Here is a 15,021-nt window from a genome sequence, read left to right on the forward strand (position 1 = left end):
TTCTGTCTCTATTTTCATTGCTCCATGAAGTTGTAAGTACGTCAACTTTGTGGACAGCTTTATACTTTGTGTCCATTTATTGCCCAGTGTTTACCGTTTGCTTTGGCTTTTGATTAGAACTTTTGGGTGTCCGTGTGTCGCTAACCCATCTCAAACTCAGCCCGAATACATTTTTCTCAGGTCGCCATTTGAGTCCCGAACCTGTTGTCTGTGATCAGTTTGATTTTGCAAATTAAATCCATTCAGGGCTACACTGAGGGTGGGGCTGGCCCACATGGGAGAGGCTGATGCATTGTGGAGGAAACAGCTGGGCATGTGCCATGAGTTTGGTGGGGTCTCAGCTGAGTTCCCAGTGAAGAACAAACCAATCCCATTAACTAAGACAACTCTTCCCCGGTGCTGATGGCTGCTGCAGAGTCTCCACTGGCTGGCTGGGCCATGGAGCGGGGGCATGTGCCTTCCTCTATCCCTTAGCCCCTTGGTGTAGTTATGCTCCCAGCAGCGCAGGGATCAGCCGTTCCAGCCAGATCGGATTCACTGGCCACTTTGCTCAGGTGTTAAAAATGCAACATGGCAAATTAACTAAAAAGCAAAAAATTAGATGCAGAAAAGCCCTAGCAAGGCTGCCAGGGGCTGTCTTGATGTGCCAGGAGCAAGTCTCCCTCTGCCCTTGTGATGCCAAATAACCTTGCTGAATATTTACAGACTGCCACTTTGGCTGGTTCTCAGACCTGCCTGGCTGCAGCTCCCACTTTAATCCTTTAATCTCCTGCCAGAGGTGTCTGAACATCAGCTCTGAAATACCCGCCGGGGCAGGTTCAGATCCCAACCAGGCTGCTTCCTCCCTGTCAGGTGGACAAAATGAACTCGGGGGGTTCTTCAGACCAGGTCTTAATCAGGCTGTTTGCTCTGCTCAGTGTTTGTGGCAGAGACTCATGGGCTGTGGCTGCTCCGTGCCCATGGGGTCCTGGATGTGCCACTCACAAGGTCTGTAGATCAGCTGTTCTGAGGGGCTGTGAACGCTGGAACCATGTTTCGTTGGACATGAGCGCATTGAGCCGGCTGGCGGGCATGATATGCGAGATGGCTCATGGACTCTGCCTTTCCTCGGGCCTCTAGCCTGCACTCTTCCATCTAAGAGAAACTCGGCAAATACAGACATGGTCTGAGACCACATGCCTCTGCCAAGCTGTCCTGCAGCAGCTCAAGAGCGTGAGTGGCAGCCTGTTAGGAAGCAGGGCACGAACCCCAACCTGGCTGTGAGCGCCATGCTTAGATCTGACGAGCCCATTATTGCGTGTGAACTCTGCAGGCACCATAACCACCTAGCCACGGAATCACAGACAGTCCCCTGGGATACTCTGATCTGTCTTGCCACCCAGGTGAGCCTGCCTCTGAGAGAGATGGTCCCTTACACCAAGAATCACAGCAATATTCAGGTTACTCCCAGTCCCAAAGGGCCGTCACTTACCCCAGGTTAAGTGCACCTCAGATCGCACACCAAAGATGACACACGTAGCCAATCCTATACTAACCTATCTAAAGATTTATTCTATAGAAAAGGAAATCCGAGTTATTTATACAGTTAAAGCAGGTAAACAGATGCACACAAATGAGTTCCAATCTTCAGTTTGAAAAAGTCACAGACGCTTCTATGCTATGCAAGCTCTGTGTCTCCTGCATGGCTAACCCGGGCTGAGCAGCTGGGGATCTTTTGCTTATGCCTAGCGAGTCTTGTCCTATGCAAAGAAGCATAAAGATCCAGTTCCTCCTTGTGAGGGGTTTTTATTCCCTTCTCCTCTTCTGCTCTGAGTTGAAACTCAACTGATGGGACATGGGAGGAATTCACGGGCGAGACTCATCTTAATAGGGTGAGGGAGTGTAAACAACCAAGTCTTTTGTCCACATTAACGTTCCGCTCTAGTCCGTCTGGTGTGGCTGGGCCTTCCTTGTAGGCTGGCGGTAACGCCTGCCGTCGGGGGCCAGCATTTCACACTAATCGCTCTCGCTCCAGTCCGGGGCTTTACACAGTTACAGAGGCTGACAGCGCATATGCTCAGCTATTACCTTACAGGGTGGGATACAGAGTTTGACTGAGATTAACGCACGTAGCAACTCACAGCAATTCGCTGAAGTCTAAACACTAAGCACATGCTGATAATTCTACTACCTGGTTTATCACTACGAACCCCCGGGGAGCCAGACTGGTGCCCGCTGTGTATTTGTCAGCGGTCAGCTGAGGCCTGGGGACGGCGGCATGAGCTGCCACCTGGCCTGCCAGCGTCACAGCCTCAAACCCCCAAGTGGCAGCAGGCTGCTTGGAGATCAGCGCGCAAAGCCACTCGCCGGCCGCTCCCGACCGCATTGTGTGGTGTCTAGTGACTCCGTGGGGCTTGTCCCTCCTACCCACCCAGAGCTGGCACTAGGCATACGCAGGCTAAGCAATTGTGTGGGGCCCCGAGAGGCTCAAGGAGGCCCCCTATTGGCTTTATTCTTCCAATTTTCATAAGAACTTGCCTGTTTTCGTACTGGCTTCTCCCCTCCGGCTAAGCACGAGCCGCTGCAAGGGTGAGTGGTTCGGACAGCAGAGGGGCTGGTGGCAGGCCTGCAAACCGATCACTCGCTGCTGCAATTGACACGCACTCGGGTTCGTGCAGCCGAGCAGGAAAAAACATGGCTTGTGTGCATTGCGGAGAATCACTGCAAACTGTGACCGAGATGCGGGGAGGGCTCCCGGACAGGGGTTGGGGGAGAGATGCGTACCATCCTTCACAGAACCACAAAGACATTTACCCTCAGATGCCCCTTAGAAGGGGTGCGGCATTATCCATTGGCTGCCAGGTAGGGAAACTGAGGCACAGAGGAGGGACGAGACGTGTGTGAGATCAGCCAGTGAGTCAGTGGCAGAGCTGGGAACAGGACCCAGGAGTCTTGCATCCCAGGGCTGTGCTTTGGTCACACCACTCTGCCCCTTAGCAGTGAGTGTTGAGGGGGAAGGCAGGGCAGGGTGGAGAGGAGGGTGGATGGGGGAGTGCGTTAGACGCCTGGGGAGGGCAGGAGGGGTTTTTTTGGCCAATCCTGGGCTGAACAGTACAGATCTTGGCAGGGGGTCAGACTGCATGACCCCTACGGTCCCTTCTAACCCTATGGTTCTATGGTCCCTTGCCTTGTTTGGCCGGGACACTTCAGTCCCATCCCTAGACCACCTCTCAGCCCAGAGTCTGGTCTCTGGGGGAGGCAGCCCCCCTAGGTCCCAATCCTGCACCTGATTCTGCGCGGGCCCAGAGGGGCCCAGCAGAGCGGAGGGGGCAGGAGCGCAGGGGGACCCCCATCTCCAGGGGGTTCTTACTCCTCCATTGGTCTGCTCCTGCCTAGTGCCCGGGTGCTGCAGAGCTTATGGAGGAAAGACAGAGCCACACCCGGACAAAGCAGAGTTAAAATGCTTCCACTGTGCCCAGTGCTGATCTCCGGGAGGGGCGCTCCCGCCTACCATGCCAAGGGCTGGGCTGAGGCTCCCTATCACCATGGGAGGGTGCCTGGGGCTCGGACAGTCTCCTGAGCGCGCCGGGTGCTACATGCCCAGCTTGCTGCTGCAGTACTCCACATAGTCAAACTCCTCGATGGCGAAAGTCACCCGGCTCCACTGCTTGGTCTGTTTGTTCCCGTCCGGTGTCGCCACCACGAAGTTTTTGATGGAGAGGACGGGCAGCGTCACGCTGCGGTAGATCATCTCCATGCCCCAGGCCTGCATGGACAGACGAGGGACACATCACCTGGACGGACAGTCAGGACCCACCGCAAATCGCCGGGACCAAAACGGTCACACATCTGGGCGACGGGGCTTCCGATCTGATCCCCAAGCTGAATTGTACAAACGGCTCCAAGTCATAGACGGGTGAGTGTATATACCTGAACCACACACACCCAGTCACACACAAACCGACACACACACACAGACACATGCTCACACTCACTCCCACATACACCCAAGATCCAATGGCTGGAAGTTTAATGCAGAAAAACTCACACTGGAAATTCTGAAATGTGAATAATTAGCCATCAGCGCAGACCCCACTATTCCCAATTGCCAGGATTTAATATTTGATGCTTTCCTTAAAGCCCCAGCTCCTGGAGTCATGTGATGGGGGGGGAAATCTCAGCTTTCCCTTAAAAGAAAAAGGAAGTTTCTTGCCCTCATGGCTCTGCAGAAAAGCTGGGAGGAGGGGAGCTGTGACTCCTAAAGGCTCAGAAACCACCTTTTTAGAAACCTCATGATTTTTGAATGTTTGGGGCTGGCAGCCTGGGATCCCCAAGGGATGTGTGGGTTCTCCGTCACTTGGACTCTGTCCATGCAAACTGGGAGTATTTCCAATTTGACCCCAGGGCCAGCTTACCCAGTAAGGGAGAGTCACCTATGAAAGCAGCTAACAGCGTTGCCCGGCCCCAGCGGGTTCCCCAGCCGCGGACTCACCTGGCCGCAGCTGGCACAGCTGATGCTGCCCCCTGGCTTCCAGTCCTTGAAGTTCCGGGGAATCTCCACTTTGGCGGACGTGGCGTTGTAGTAAATCCTGCAGGAAATGCACCAAGAGCCGTTGCCATAAGAAGCTAAGAAGAGGGTGCTTGTGAGCCAAGAGTGCAGAGCTCTCAATTGGAGCCAGCACGCAGCCACCTGGGGAGGGGAGCTGCCCTCCCACCGCCCAGGAAGAGGGACAATCCCAGCCCCAAGTACAGCCAAGCTGTTCCCTGGAGCAGACGGGAATGATCCAGGCCTGACGGGGCCGAAAGACGTGTCTCTCCAGGATCTTGCTAGGGAGCCCTAGCCCCGCAGGGAGTCCCAGCGCTGAGTGAGGGGCCAGCAGGGCTGCCAGGCAGGGGGCCTCAGCGCAGAATGAGAGAGGTCTGAGGGCAGGGGGTCAGGGGGTCAGGGAACATCTAGCGACTGTCCCCAGATTCCCTTGGCCCAGTGGGTGCTGGCAGGCGTCTGCCCACCTCCCCTCCCAGCTCTGGCAGCCCACAGAGAGCAAATGGCCGGGTGCCTCTGGGGGATATGGGGGCCGTTGCCTGAGGATCTGGCTGCGGGCAGGGCTCCGCTCACGTGGGTCCCCTCCCCGGTCCCCATCCCCCCTAGTCCGCCCTCACTTGAAGTCTGGGTTGACGTTGACGTGGTGCATCTTCTCCACGGTGCGCAGGTCGCTGCCGTGGCACACGGCCACGTTGCAGTTTATACAGTGGAGGCGGACGGCGTCCGGCTCGTGCAGCTGCCGCTTCTGGTTGCCTTCAGCCCTCTTCACCTTCCGGCTAACGATGGCGCTTCGCTGCAGGGCTGCGATCTGTGGGAGGGGCAGGGCAGCTCAACGGGGGTGTGGCGGGAACACCACGGCAGGCGAGACACCCACAGACACGCGGCAAGAGGCACCACCAGCCCCCTCAGCTCCGCTCTGTCCCCACCGCCGGCCTGGGGCGGGCACGTGGGGGCCTTAGCACCGACCAGGCTGTCTGAGCAGCGTGGCTGGGGTGGAGAACGGGGCCTGAGGTGCCAGTGGGCCCAGTGCACCGGGAACGCCCCTCTGCACCATGGCGCGTGGACACGGGCCGTGCTGAGTGCCGGCCCCCTCACCGTGTCCAGGTACTCCTTCTCCGGCATGGCCTGCACCTCTTCGATGACTCTTTGCGTGAGCTCCTCCAGGGTCTCGTTCAGCCGCTCCCGCGACACCTCCTTGCTGTTGGCCTTGGCGAGGACGGAGTACAGACTGTTCTTGGCGCGGGCGCGGCCCCTGGCCTGTGCAAACGGGGACGCGCAGTCGGGTCACGCCTGAGGTCAGCTCAGGAAGGAGCCCAGGGAAAACGCCGGCAGCGCCCCTCCCCACACCCTACCCAGGAGTAGGGGGATGGGAGGTCTGCAACGCCCCCTAGCGAGGGGGTTGGGGGAACGCTGAGCCCACTGGGTGTGGGCGGCTTCGCCATCCTCTGGTGCTGGCAGATGGCACTGGGGATGCAAGACCTCGTGGGCGCAGCCCCCCCACCAGCATGCCTAGACCCTGGCCTGCAGGGAGCCCCCCAGAGAGCAGTGGGGAGTCTGGTCTCTGTGCCCCATGTGGCCCTGGCCTCGCTGCACAGCTCCTGCTCCTGAGCTCTGCACCTGCTGCATCGAGAGGGACCCGGCTGCGAGCGGCACCCAGCAGGACTCCAGGGAGCCGGGGGCCAGGTGTGTGTCAGACAGACCCAGTCAGGTGGGCCTGGGACAGGCGGCTTCCCCCTGCACCGAGGAAGGCAGCAGCTCGCCCCACCCCATGGAGCCGAGACGCACAGCCCAGCCTAGTGCTCGGTCTCTCGGAGCCAGGAGGGAGGGATCCGGGGAACAAGGGAAGAGCCTGGCCAGGACCCGGGAGCGGCCAGCTACCTGCACCATGGCAATCTCGTTGGTCATCAGCCCGTAGCGAACCACAATGTTGCATTCTGGGATGTCCAGGCCCTCCTCGGCCACGCTGGTGGAGAAGAGCAGGTTGAAGTCTCCCTTGCGGAACAACTTGATCACATCTTGCTGCTCGTTCTGGGAAGAGAGAAGGGACGGAGCTGTCGTTCCCGCCCACGGCGGGCCTGGACCCAGGTGCTGCAGGGGCCCGTTCCAGGGTCCCAGGCAGGCCTGTCTGCAATCGCCCAGCCGCCGGGCTAAAGGACAACAGGGAACCTTGGAAAGATGGGACCTGGGACACAGAGTCTGAAGCTGCAGCTCTGCATGGGGACTCCCCAGGACACGGCCCCAGGGCCCCCCAGGCCACGACAGGGTGAGAATCACACAGATTAAAACTACTAACTCATTCCTTCCCTCCCAAATGCGAGGGGACAGGTCCCTCACGCTTCTTTCAGCTCACCCAGTGGGGTGGGGTGGGGCAGGAGAGGCTCCACGGGGAGGCCCTTGTGGTTAGAACAGAGGAGGGGGTGGGAGTCAGGATTCCTGGGTTCTTTTCCCAGCTCTTGGAGGGGCTGGGACTCCAGGGTTCTCTTCTCCCAGCTGCGAGAGGAGACTGGGTCCTAGTGGGGTACAGCTTGGGGGTCAGGACATCTGGGTTCTCTTCCCAGCTCTGTCACCAGCCTGGGGAGCACGGCACTTGCTTCTTTGTGCCTCAGTTTCTCGCTCCTCTCTCAAGAGGGTGTGTGCGTGCAAAGCTCCTGGAGCTCCTGGGCTGAGAAGAGCCATGCTGGGCACTGCTGCCTTCACCCCACCTGCCTCCTCCCTCGCACACACCCACCCACCTGGGTCATGTGCTTGGTCTGGTTGCTATAGCCGGCTCCAGTTAGGACAGCTGCCTTAATGCCCAGCCTTGCCAGCTTCGCGTTCTCCTGGATCCACTTGTGCAGGGCGTGGGCGCTCTGGCGCGTCTTGGTGAAGATGATGCCGCGGGAGCTGTCTGGGGTCTTGAACTGCTCCTGGAGGATCTCCTCCAGCTTGCTCAGCTTGGGGTTCTCGTAGCGCGGGTCGCTGGCCAGAGCCAGCAGGGCTGTCCTGTTCTCTGCAACGGGACGCACAGGCGGATGAGCACTGCAGCTCTGAGCCAGCGAGCCCCCGGGCTCATTTACAGCACACGCACCCTGGCCCAGGATTCAGCCCCAGGGCCTGCAGCGCGAAGAGCACAGACTTCTACCGCTGAGGTGAAAGGAGCGACTCTGGTAGCTGGCAGCTGCAGTAGGCTCTTATCCGCTCCTGGGGACCGGCCCCCCTCCCCACCATGGGTTACATTAATCCTTACGCTCTTCACACGTAATGGACATCTGGCAGCGAGTCCTCCCAGAGAGAGGTCCCATGCCCCTAGCACTGTGAGGGGCAGCGTGGCCTAGTAGTTAGGACACTGGACTGGGAGTCAGGACACATGGGTTCTAGTCCCAATTCTGCCACTTGCCTGTCTGGGCAGGTACCTTCCCCCACTTCCTGGGGAGGGTTCTCTGGCCTGCCCTATGCAGGAGGCCTGCCTAGATGAGCACACTGGTCCTAGCTGACCCCTCCCCTTGCTTTGTTATGGGCTCTCCAGGTCCCCCCCGTATCCCGCTTCCAGCCCTCACCCTCAAAGGTGCTGACGAGGAAGCGCTCCGTGGGGTCCTGCAGAACCTTGGTGGCCTTTTCCAGCTGGTAGAAGTCGTCCAGGGCGCTGAAGGCGTCGATGGCACGCACCGTGTCATTGATCAGCAGCGCGTCGTTGTACTTCCGCAGGTGGATGGCGCACGTACGCTTCTTACGGCAGAACGACTCGGCTCCTGGGGACGTAGGAACAAAACCGCTGTAGCGGCTGCTGAGGGCCAAGCCCCCGGCACGGTGCCTTGGACAGTCACTGACAGCGGGGCCAGTGCGGGGACCGGGCTCCGGACTCCTGGGTTCTATTCCTGGCTCCGGGAGGGGAGTGTATCTAGTGTTAGAGCAGGGGAGGCTGGGAGCCAGGACTCCTGGGTTCTATTCCCAGCTCCAGGAAGAAAGCATGTTGCAAAGGCCCATTACACAGTGAGGAGGAAAAGGCAGTAACAGAAAATACCACGCTGGTGACTGTGGTTACTGAGCAGTATAACCTGGCTCAGTCCCCCACAGCAGCCGGGGGGCGGGATCAGAGGCCCAGGCTATCCCACAGGAGGGGCGGGGTAATTCCTTCCCCGGATCACTTTGCGCCTTGGTGCATGAGGCTGCACAATCCTTGGGATCGGATTCATGGCTCGGGTCACTGCAGGCACTGTTCCGTGCAAAAACCCTGCAGGACTATTAGCTTCCTTCCCACCCTGCAGCAGGGAGTTCCACAGCTAAGGGACATGCTGAGGATTCTGCCCTCTCGCAAGCACTGCCATTGGGATCTGCGTGGGTGCCCGTTCTGGAGCCCAGGTGGTTTATTTAAGCCATTTGTGTGTAGACACAGTAACGCCTGGAGGGATCCCATTGTGCTAGGCACCACGTGGGCACATGATAAGAGACTAGCCCTGCCCCTTCAGTTGAAAGAGAGGATCGTTATCGCCATTTTACAGGTAGGGAAACTGAGGCACAGAGCAGTGAACTGACTTGCCCAAGGCCAGGCGGAGCTGGGAATTGAATCCAGAGCTCCCGAGTCCCAATCCAATGCCTGAGCCACAAGCCCAACCTTCCTCCCCCTGATTAGCTCTAGATTTCTACGGATCCTCCCAACCCCCATGCACTGGGGCACAGCCCCTCACCTTCCGTCCCCAGCTCGACAACGCGCTGCTCGTAGATCTGTGTGCCGAAGTCCTGCGGCACGCCGCGAACGTCCAGGTACTGGTGGATGTGGGCCATGGTCTCCTTCAGCTTCCTGCCCAAGGGATCCTGGAGAGCAGAGTGTGGCGGGGGAGCTCAGAGGGGCTCAATGTCTCCAGGGGAAGGCTGCTGCCCGCGGCGTGCCCTGAGGGCACGGTGCAAGCCGGGTCGCAGGCTGGGACCACAGGGGACCCAGCTGATTATGGGATGGGCTGTGAAGGGCCCTGGCTCGGCCACCCCTGCCCACCTCCCAGGCTCTGACCTAAGCGGAGCTGACTGAGGGGTTTAAACCCCGAAGGGCTGTCACTGGCCTCCCCTGCAGTGGGGTCTCTCTCTTCTGCCCTGGGGTCCGCGCCCATGTGCAGCTCCGAGAGCCCTATACCTGCAGCCTCTCGTGGGACACATCGTACTGCTTCCTGGGCTGCGGGACCTGAGCCTCCAGGTGGACACGGTGCTTCTGGGACGACATGATTTTGGCGGTGTCCAGGTTGGCGCAGATCTAAAAGGGTTAAAACACCCCCCCCCCCCCGAGAGCAGTATGAGCCACATGCCAGCCCCTCCGGCATCCTGCTCTGAGCCACAGGGACTAGTCTGGGGCCAAAGGGCACATGCCTGGACGCACTGAGCTGGGAAGGTCCCAGTGCAAAGGAGGAGGTGGGGGGGATATCCCAGATGTACCCAGGCAGGGATACCATCAGCATCCCAGCGTGGCACCAGCAGCCACTCACACCCCCACACCCCGAGGACATCCCCTGACAGACGCCAGAGGGAACAACACTGCAGCTCCGTGATCCATGTGGCTGCCGTGGCTAGAATCTCAGGTGTGTCAGGTGACCAGATGCCGAGGAGATGGGCTCCCTTGGTGGACAGCTTGCACGGCCCCAATTTCGTCTCCAAGGGCCTTTTCCAGCAGCCAAAAGACAAGCCTGGTGCAATCTCAGGGAGGTGCCGCAGTTCCTGGGCCACTGGGGTGGCAGCCAGCCACGTCCCCCTCTTAGCTGGGATGCGGGGCACGAGGAACGCTCCACTCACCTGCAGGATGTGCTGCCTGGCCCCCTGGAAGTTGGTGGCCCCCCCGGTGCCGGGAGAGGCGGTGAGGCCCAGGATCTGCGGCAGCTTCCGCTCGCCTCTCATCTTGCGCTCCAGGTAATCCTCCATGATCTGGTTGTAGACGCCGTCCTTGTGGGTGTGGTGGCATTCGTCAATCACCAGCAGGGAGAAATCTGCCCAGGGAGACGAGGCTGAGCCAAGCTGAGGGGCCTGGAGAGAGGCTGATGGGGATGGGGCGTGGGAAGAGGCTCCGGAAGGAGCGGGAGTGACTAGGGTGCTAGCTGAGGACCCGGGGTCAGTTCCCAGCTCTGCCACAGACTCCCTGGGGCGCCTTGGGCACGTCACTTAGCCTCTCTGGGTTGCAGTCCCCAGCTGCCAAATGGAGACATCAAGTCTGGGAGGATTTCAAGGCGCAGATGCTTCAGCAAGGGGACCGTGTGGGCAGGTGGGCAGAGCTAGGGTCTGCTCTGTGAGGTGACCAGCAACTGCCGGGGGCAGGGGAATGACACTGTCTTGTCTGCCTCCCACGGACTCCAGATCAAATGTGGGCAGTTTACAAAACATCAGCACTAGCCCTTCTCCCGCCCTTTGATCTCCAAGGCAGGGCAGGCTCACTGTCCCCACTGTATCGACAGGGAATGAATCGGCCATCGTCATGTTGTGGCCTGGCTCCCAGCCCAGGGCTCTGCCCAGGGACCAGCCCTTTTCTCTCGCTCCCACCATCTCCATCCCCCAGGATCTGAGAGTCAAGCTGGGTTTTCTCGCTGGCTTGTGCACAGTCAGCAGTAACCAAAGGCCAGATCCTCAGCCGGTGTCAATCAGCACTGACATCGGCACACCCAACTGACCTGAGCTGGGGATCCGCTCCTGAGATCCCAGCCCCACGTGGGACGGCTCCCATCCCGCCGGGCTCCTACCTGTCAGCTCCACGTGCATGTCCTGGTCCTGGCTGGTCAGGGCGTTCTGCAGGATCTTCGCTGTGCAGATCACCAGGTCGCTCAGCTTCACCTCCTGGGAGAAGAAGAATTTCCGGTCGCTGTCGCTGCTGATGGGCGTGACCTGGAAGCGATCCCGCAGCGCGTGGAATTCCTGCGTGTAGTGCTGATCTACCAGGTGCACCTAGCGACCCAGCACACAAGAGACGCCCGGTGAGGCTTGTGTGCTGAAGAGCGTCAGCCCAGAACCTTCCCTGAGCTCAGGGTGGGGTGGAGAGCAGGGTCTGGGGAGAGCCCTGGCTGCTGAGCTGAGCGACCTCCCATGGACAACAGAGGCCAAGCAGAGCAGCCCCTGCCCACCCCGAGCCAGCGACGCCCGGCCGGTCTAGGGGGCTCCAGCGTAGGAGCAGGTGTTTGGGGACCCTCCCTCCTTAGCATGGGTCCTCGGCAGGTTTTGAACCCAGGACCTTCAGCACAGCCCTCTCCATCACTGGAGCTAACAGGGTAATGCCATTAGCTAGCAGCAGTAGTAAGCTGTTATCCTCTCACATGGACCAGCTATGCAGAGAACACAGCACACAGTGCTGGGGTGCCATGCTCGGCCGTGGGGGAGGATGGGCGGCCCCAAGACCTGGCCGCTGTGCAAGCTGAAAGGCTGCAGCCTCCAGAGATGTCTGGCCAAAGGGACTGAGCCAGCTCTCGGCTACCTGGGCAGAGGGGGAAGCGGGTGTGTTTTGCCTGCTTGCTTTCCCACCCGCTGCATGAACACAGCTCCCCCGCAGCGTAAAATCCACCCCCTTGAGACCATGAGGCCAGCCTGATGTGGGTAATTAGCCCAAAGGCCCTCTGCCCCCACAGCCCCGCCTGGCACATGGCGACCATCCAGTGAACGTGGGGACTCAGCCCACACGGCTCCTCCGTAACATGTAGCATGTTTGTTGTGCAAAGAGCTGAAGGCCTGCGGCGGGGGCGGCTCCTCACTCTGGCTGGTCCCCTCTCCGGCTGCAGCCCCAACACGTCCTGCCTCCCCGTCATGTCTGGCCGGGGCAGGCTAGGCTGGGAGAATCAGCCCCACCCTGGCATGAGCCATGCCCCCCGACCAGTGCAAAGCCAGTCTCACCCTGTTCACCAGCACGGCCACCTTGGCCCGCTCCCGAGTCTCCAGGTGCCTCTTGCACACGTAGGCGGCTGCCCGGGTCTTCCCTGAACCAGTGGGCAGCCAGATGATGATGTTCTCGCCCTCCAAGGCGGGCAGGATCACTTCCCACTGATAGTCACGCAGCTCCATGTGGGTGGGCACTGGGCACCTGCAGGAAGCGCAGGGCCAGTGTGAAGGGGGCAAAGCTGGTATTAGCATGGACAAAGCAAAGCTAGCCCCCTGCCCTGCCTTCCAACCCCTCCCTCTCTCCACCCCCTGATCAGCCCCCATCCCCCATTTCCCAACTCCTTACTGGGCTTCCAGCCTACCCCTCTCTCCACCCCCTGCCCAGCTCCCAATTCATCATCCCCCCCCATCCCCCCCGCCCCTTCCATCCCCTCTCCTGGCCTCCTCCAATCTACCCCCTCCACTCCGCCTGGCCGCCCAAGCTCCCTGCAGGCAGAGAACTGTCCGGTCAGACAGGAGCATGGGCCACTGAGCCACCCACCGCTGCCCCAGCCCCGCACCTTAGAACCGTGGACCCATGGGCTTAGAAGGTACCAGGGCAGCTCGTCTTACCCCCCAGCGTCCGTGAGCCTGGGCAGGATGCCTGTGCCAGCCAGCAGCCCCTGGCCCCAGGGGGTACCCCAGCCGGAGGGCGAGGGCAGGGGCGGGCGGCAGGAGCAGACGGGCACCTCTCGCCCAGCAGCGCCCCTCTCCGCCCAGAATCACCCCGCTGGCAAATGGACCCGGGTGAGTCGCCTGCTCCCCACTGGCCCGGCAGCTGCCCCAGCCAAGGCCCGAGACCTTGGGCTTTTAAACTCTCGCTTCAGAGCCTGAAAGCAAAACGCTTCCGGGAGCCCCAGCCAGGGGGGGTCTCACAGCAGCTCCGCTCCCCCGCCGAGCCTGGCCGCCCACCTCCTGCCAGCTGCGGCTCCTGCCCAGGGCTGCTGGAACTAGGGGTGCTGGGAGGGGCTGCAGCACCCCCCTGGCTTGAAAGGGTTTCCATTATACCCAGGATTTACAGTTTGGTTCAATGGCTCTCAGCACCCCGCCTCCCCATACCCATTATTCCAGCCCCCCTGCGCCAGGCATGCTTAACCCAGGTTACACTGACCTGGATCCGGGAGCTGAAGTCACAAGCCCAGCGCAGGGCTCGGCTACACCACAGTGAATCCGCAGGTCGCTGCACCAGCTGCTTGCACTGCCCTGGAGTCCCCCTCAGGGATCCCCCAGCCAAGCCGTCACAGACAGAAATCAAAACCAAATCCAGTGCTAGACACAGAAACCGGGCTCCTGGGGAGGGCAACCCCACCCTGAGCTCGGCCCCCAGGCAGGGCCTGACCCGGTTATTCCCAGTAGCAGAAGTTCCAGCAATTTCTTGGGGGCCCAGCAGTCAAAAAGCAAATTGAAAGTTGGGCCTCATTAGGAAAGGGATCGATAATAAGACAGAAAACATCATATGCCTCTATATAAAGCCAGGGTACGCCCACACCTTGGACACTGTGAGCAGCTCTGGTAGCCCCCTCTCAAAAAAGATCTATTGGACTTGGAAACGGTTCAGAAAAGGGCAACAAAAATGATTAGGGGAATGGAATGACTTCCCTATGAGGAGAGATGAATAAGACTGGGACTTTTCAGCTTGGAAAAGAGACGGCTAAGGGGAGATATGATCGAGATCTATAAAATCATGACTGGGGTGGAGAAAGTGAATCAGGAAGTGTTATTTACTCCTCCTAACACAAGAACTAGGGGTCACCCAATGAAATTAACAGGCACCAGGTTTAAAACACATAAAAGGAAGTATTTCTTCACACAACACACAGTCAACCCGTGGAACTCCTTGCCAGAGGATGTTGTGAAGGCCAAGACCATAACAGGGTTCAAAAAAGAACTAGACAAATTCATGGAGGATAGGTCCATCAATGGCGATTAGCCAGGCTGGGCAGGGATGGTGTCCCTAGCCTCTGTTTGCCAGGAGCTGGGAATGGTAGACGGGATGGATCACTTGATGATTCCCTGTTCTGTCCATTCCCTCTAGGGCCCCTGGCACTGGCCACAGTCGGAAGACAGGACACGGCTAGATGGACTTTTGGTCTGACCCACAATGCCCCTGAATCGCAAGGAAACAAATAGGGGCAGTTTGGCTCCCTTTCCCAGCCAGCCCTCGAGCCAGTCTTGTACGCTAAGCAGCTGTCTTGGCTCCCACTCAGGGCCATGCTCTCCACTGCTTCTCCCACCGTTCTCTTGGTATTCTGCTTTCTCTCGCACACAGCTGCAACCAACCAGCCCTAACACCTGCATCTGCAATCAAGCCTGGGGAAACCTCTCAGATCCCACTGCTTCACTCCAGCCTGTGGCCCAGTGACATGGGTGGTGGTCTCCTACTGTTTCCAGCTATTGCTAGATGTTGGGATATTTAATTGCTTGTCCCATTGAGCCTGAATGAAGGATGCCTCGGCCTAGCCATATTGACCGGCTGCTGTTTAGCGGCACCAGTCAGCACAGAGATCTCTGGGCAGTCACCGGATGTCGCCCTCGTCCTTACACTGCTGCACTTACACCCACAACACACAGGGGCCAGTGGGCAGAGCCCTGGACAGTGTCCACTTCCTAGCTCTGCTTTGGCCCTCACGTGTGACCTTGGGCAAGTC

General features: G+C 59.4%; 1 protein-coding gene across 1 annotated transcript; it reads right to left on the reverse strand.

The window, feature by feature from the left end:
• Positions 1-1,526: 1,526 nt before the first annotated feature.
• On the reverse strand, positions 1,527-13,173 carry DHX58 (DExH-box helicase 58). The gene is made up of 13 exons (XM_077806445.1): positions 12,947-13,173; positions 12,350-12,536; positions 11,212-11,413; positions 10,277-10,467; positions 9,627-9,743; positions 9,187-9,313; positions 8,059-8,250; positions 7,255-7,511; positions 6,401-6,550; positions 5,618-5,779; positions 5,140-5,330; positions 4,472-4,568; positions 1,527-3,745 (listed from the first exon to the last, which is right to left on the reverse strand). Exons 2-13 carry the CDS (start codon positions 12,515-12,517, stop codon positions 3,572-3,574), a joined length of 2,028 nt encoding a protein of 675 aa, XP_077662571.1. The 5' UTR covers positions 12,518-12,536; positions 12,947-13,173; the 3' UTR covers positions 1,527-3,571.
• Between the last annotated feature and the right edge of the window lie 1,848 nt (positions 13,174-15,021).

This window comes from Eretmochelys imbricata, chromosome 27 (assembly GCF_965152235.1).
Source record: "Eretmochelys imbricata isolate rEreImb1 chromosome 27, rEreImb1.hap1, whole genome shotgun sequence".
NCBI classification, from domain to species: domain Eukaryota; kingdom Metazoa; phylum Chordata; order Testudines; family Cheloniidae; genus Eretmochelys; species Eretmochelys imbricata.

Excerpts from the sequence above, each read along its gene's own strand:
- DHX58 (XM_077806445.1), bottom strand. The coding sequence starts at position 12,517 with ATGGAGCTGCGTGACTATCAGTGGGAAGTGATCCTGCCCGCCTTGGAG. Across the intron at positions 8,251-9,186 it reads TGTCGAGCTGGGGACGGAAG|GAGCCGAGTCGTTCTGCCGT; the intron begins GTGAGGGGCTGT and ends CTACGTCCCCAG. Across the intron at positions 3,746-4,471 it reads GCTGTGCCAGCTGCGGCCAG|GCCTGGGGCATGGAGATGAT; the intron begins GTGAGTCCGCGG and ends CTGTCCATGCAG.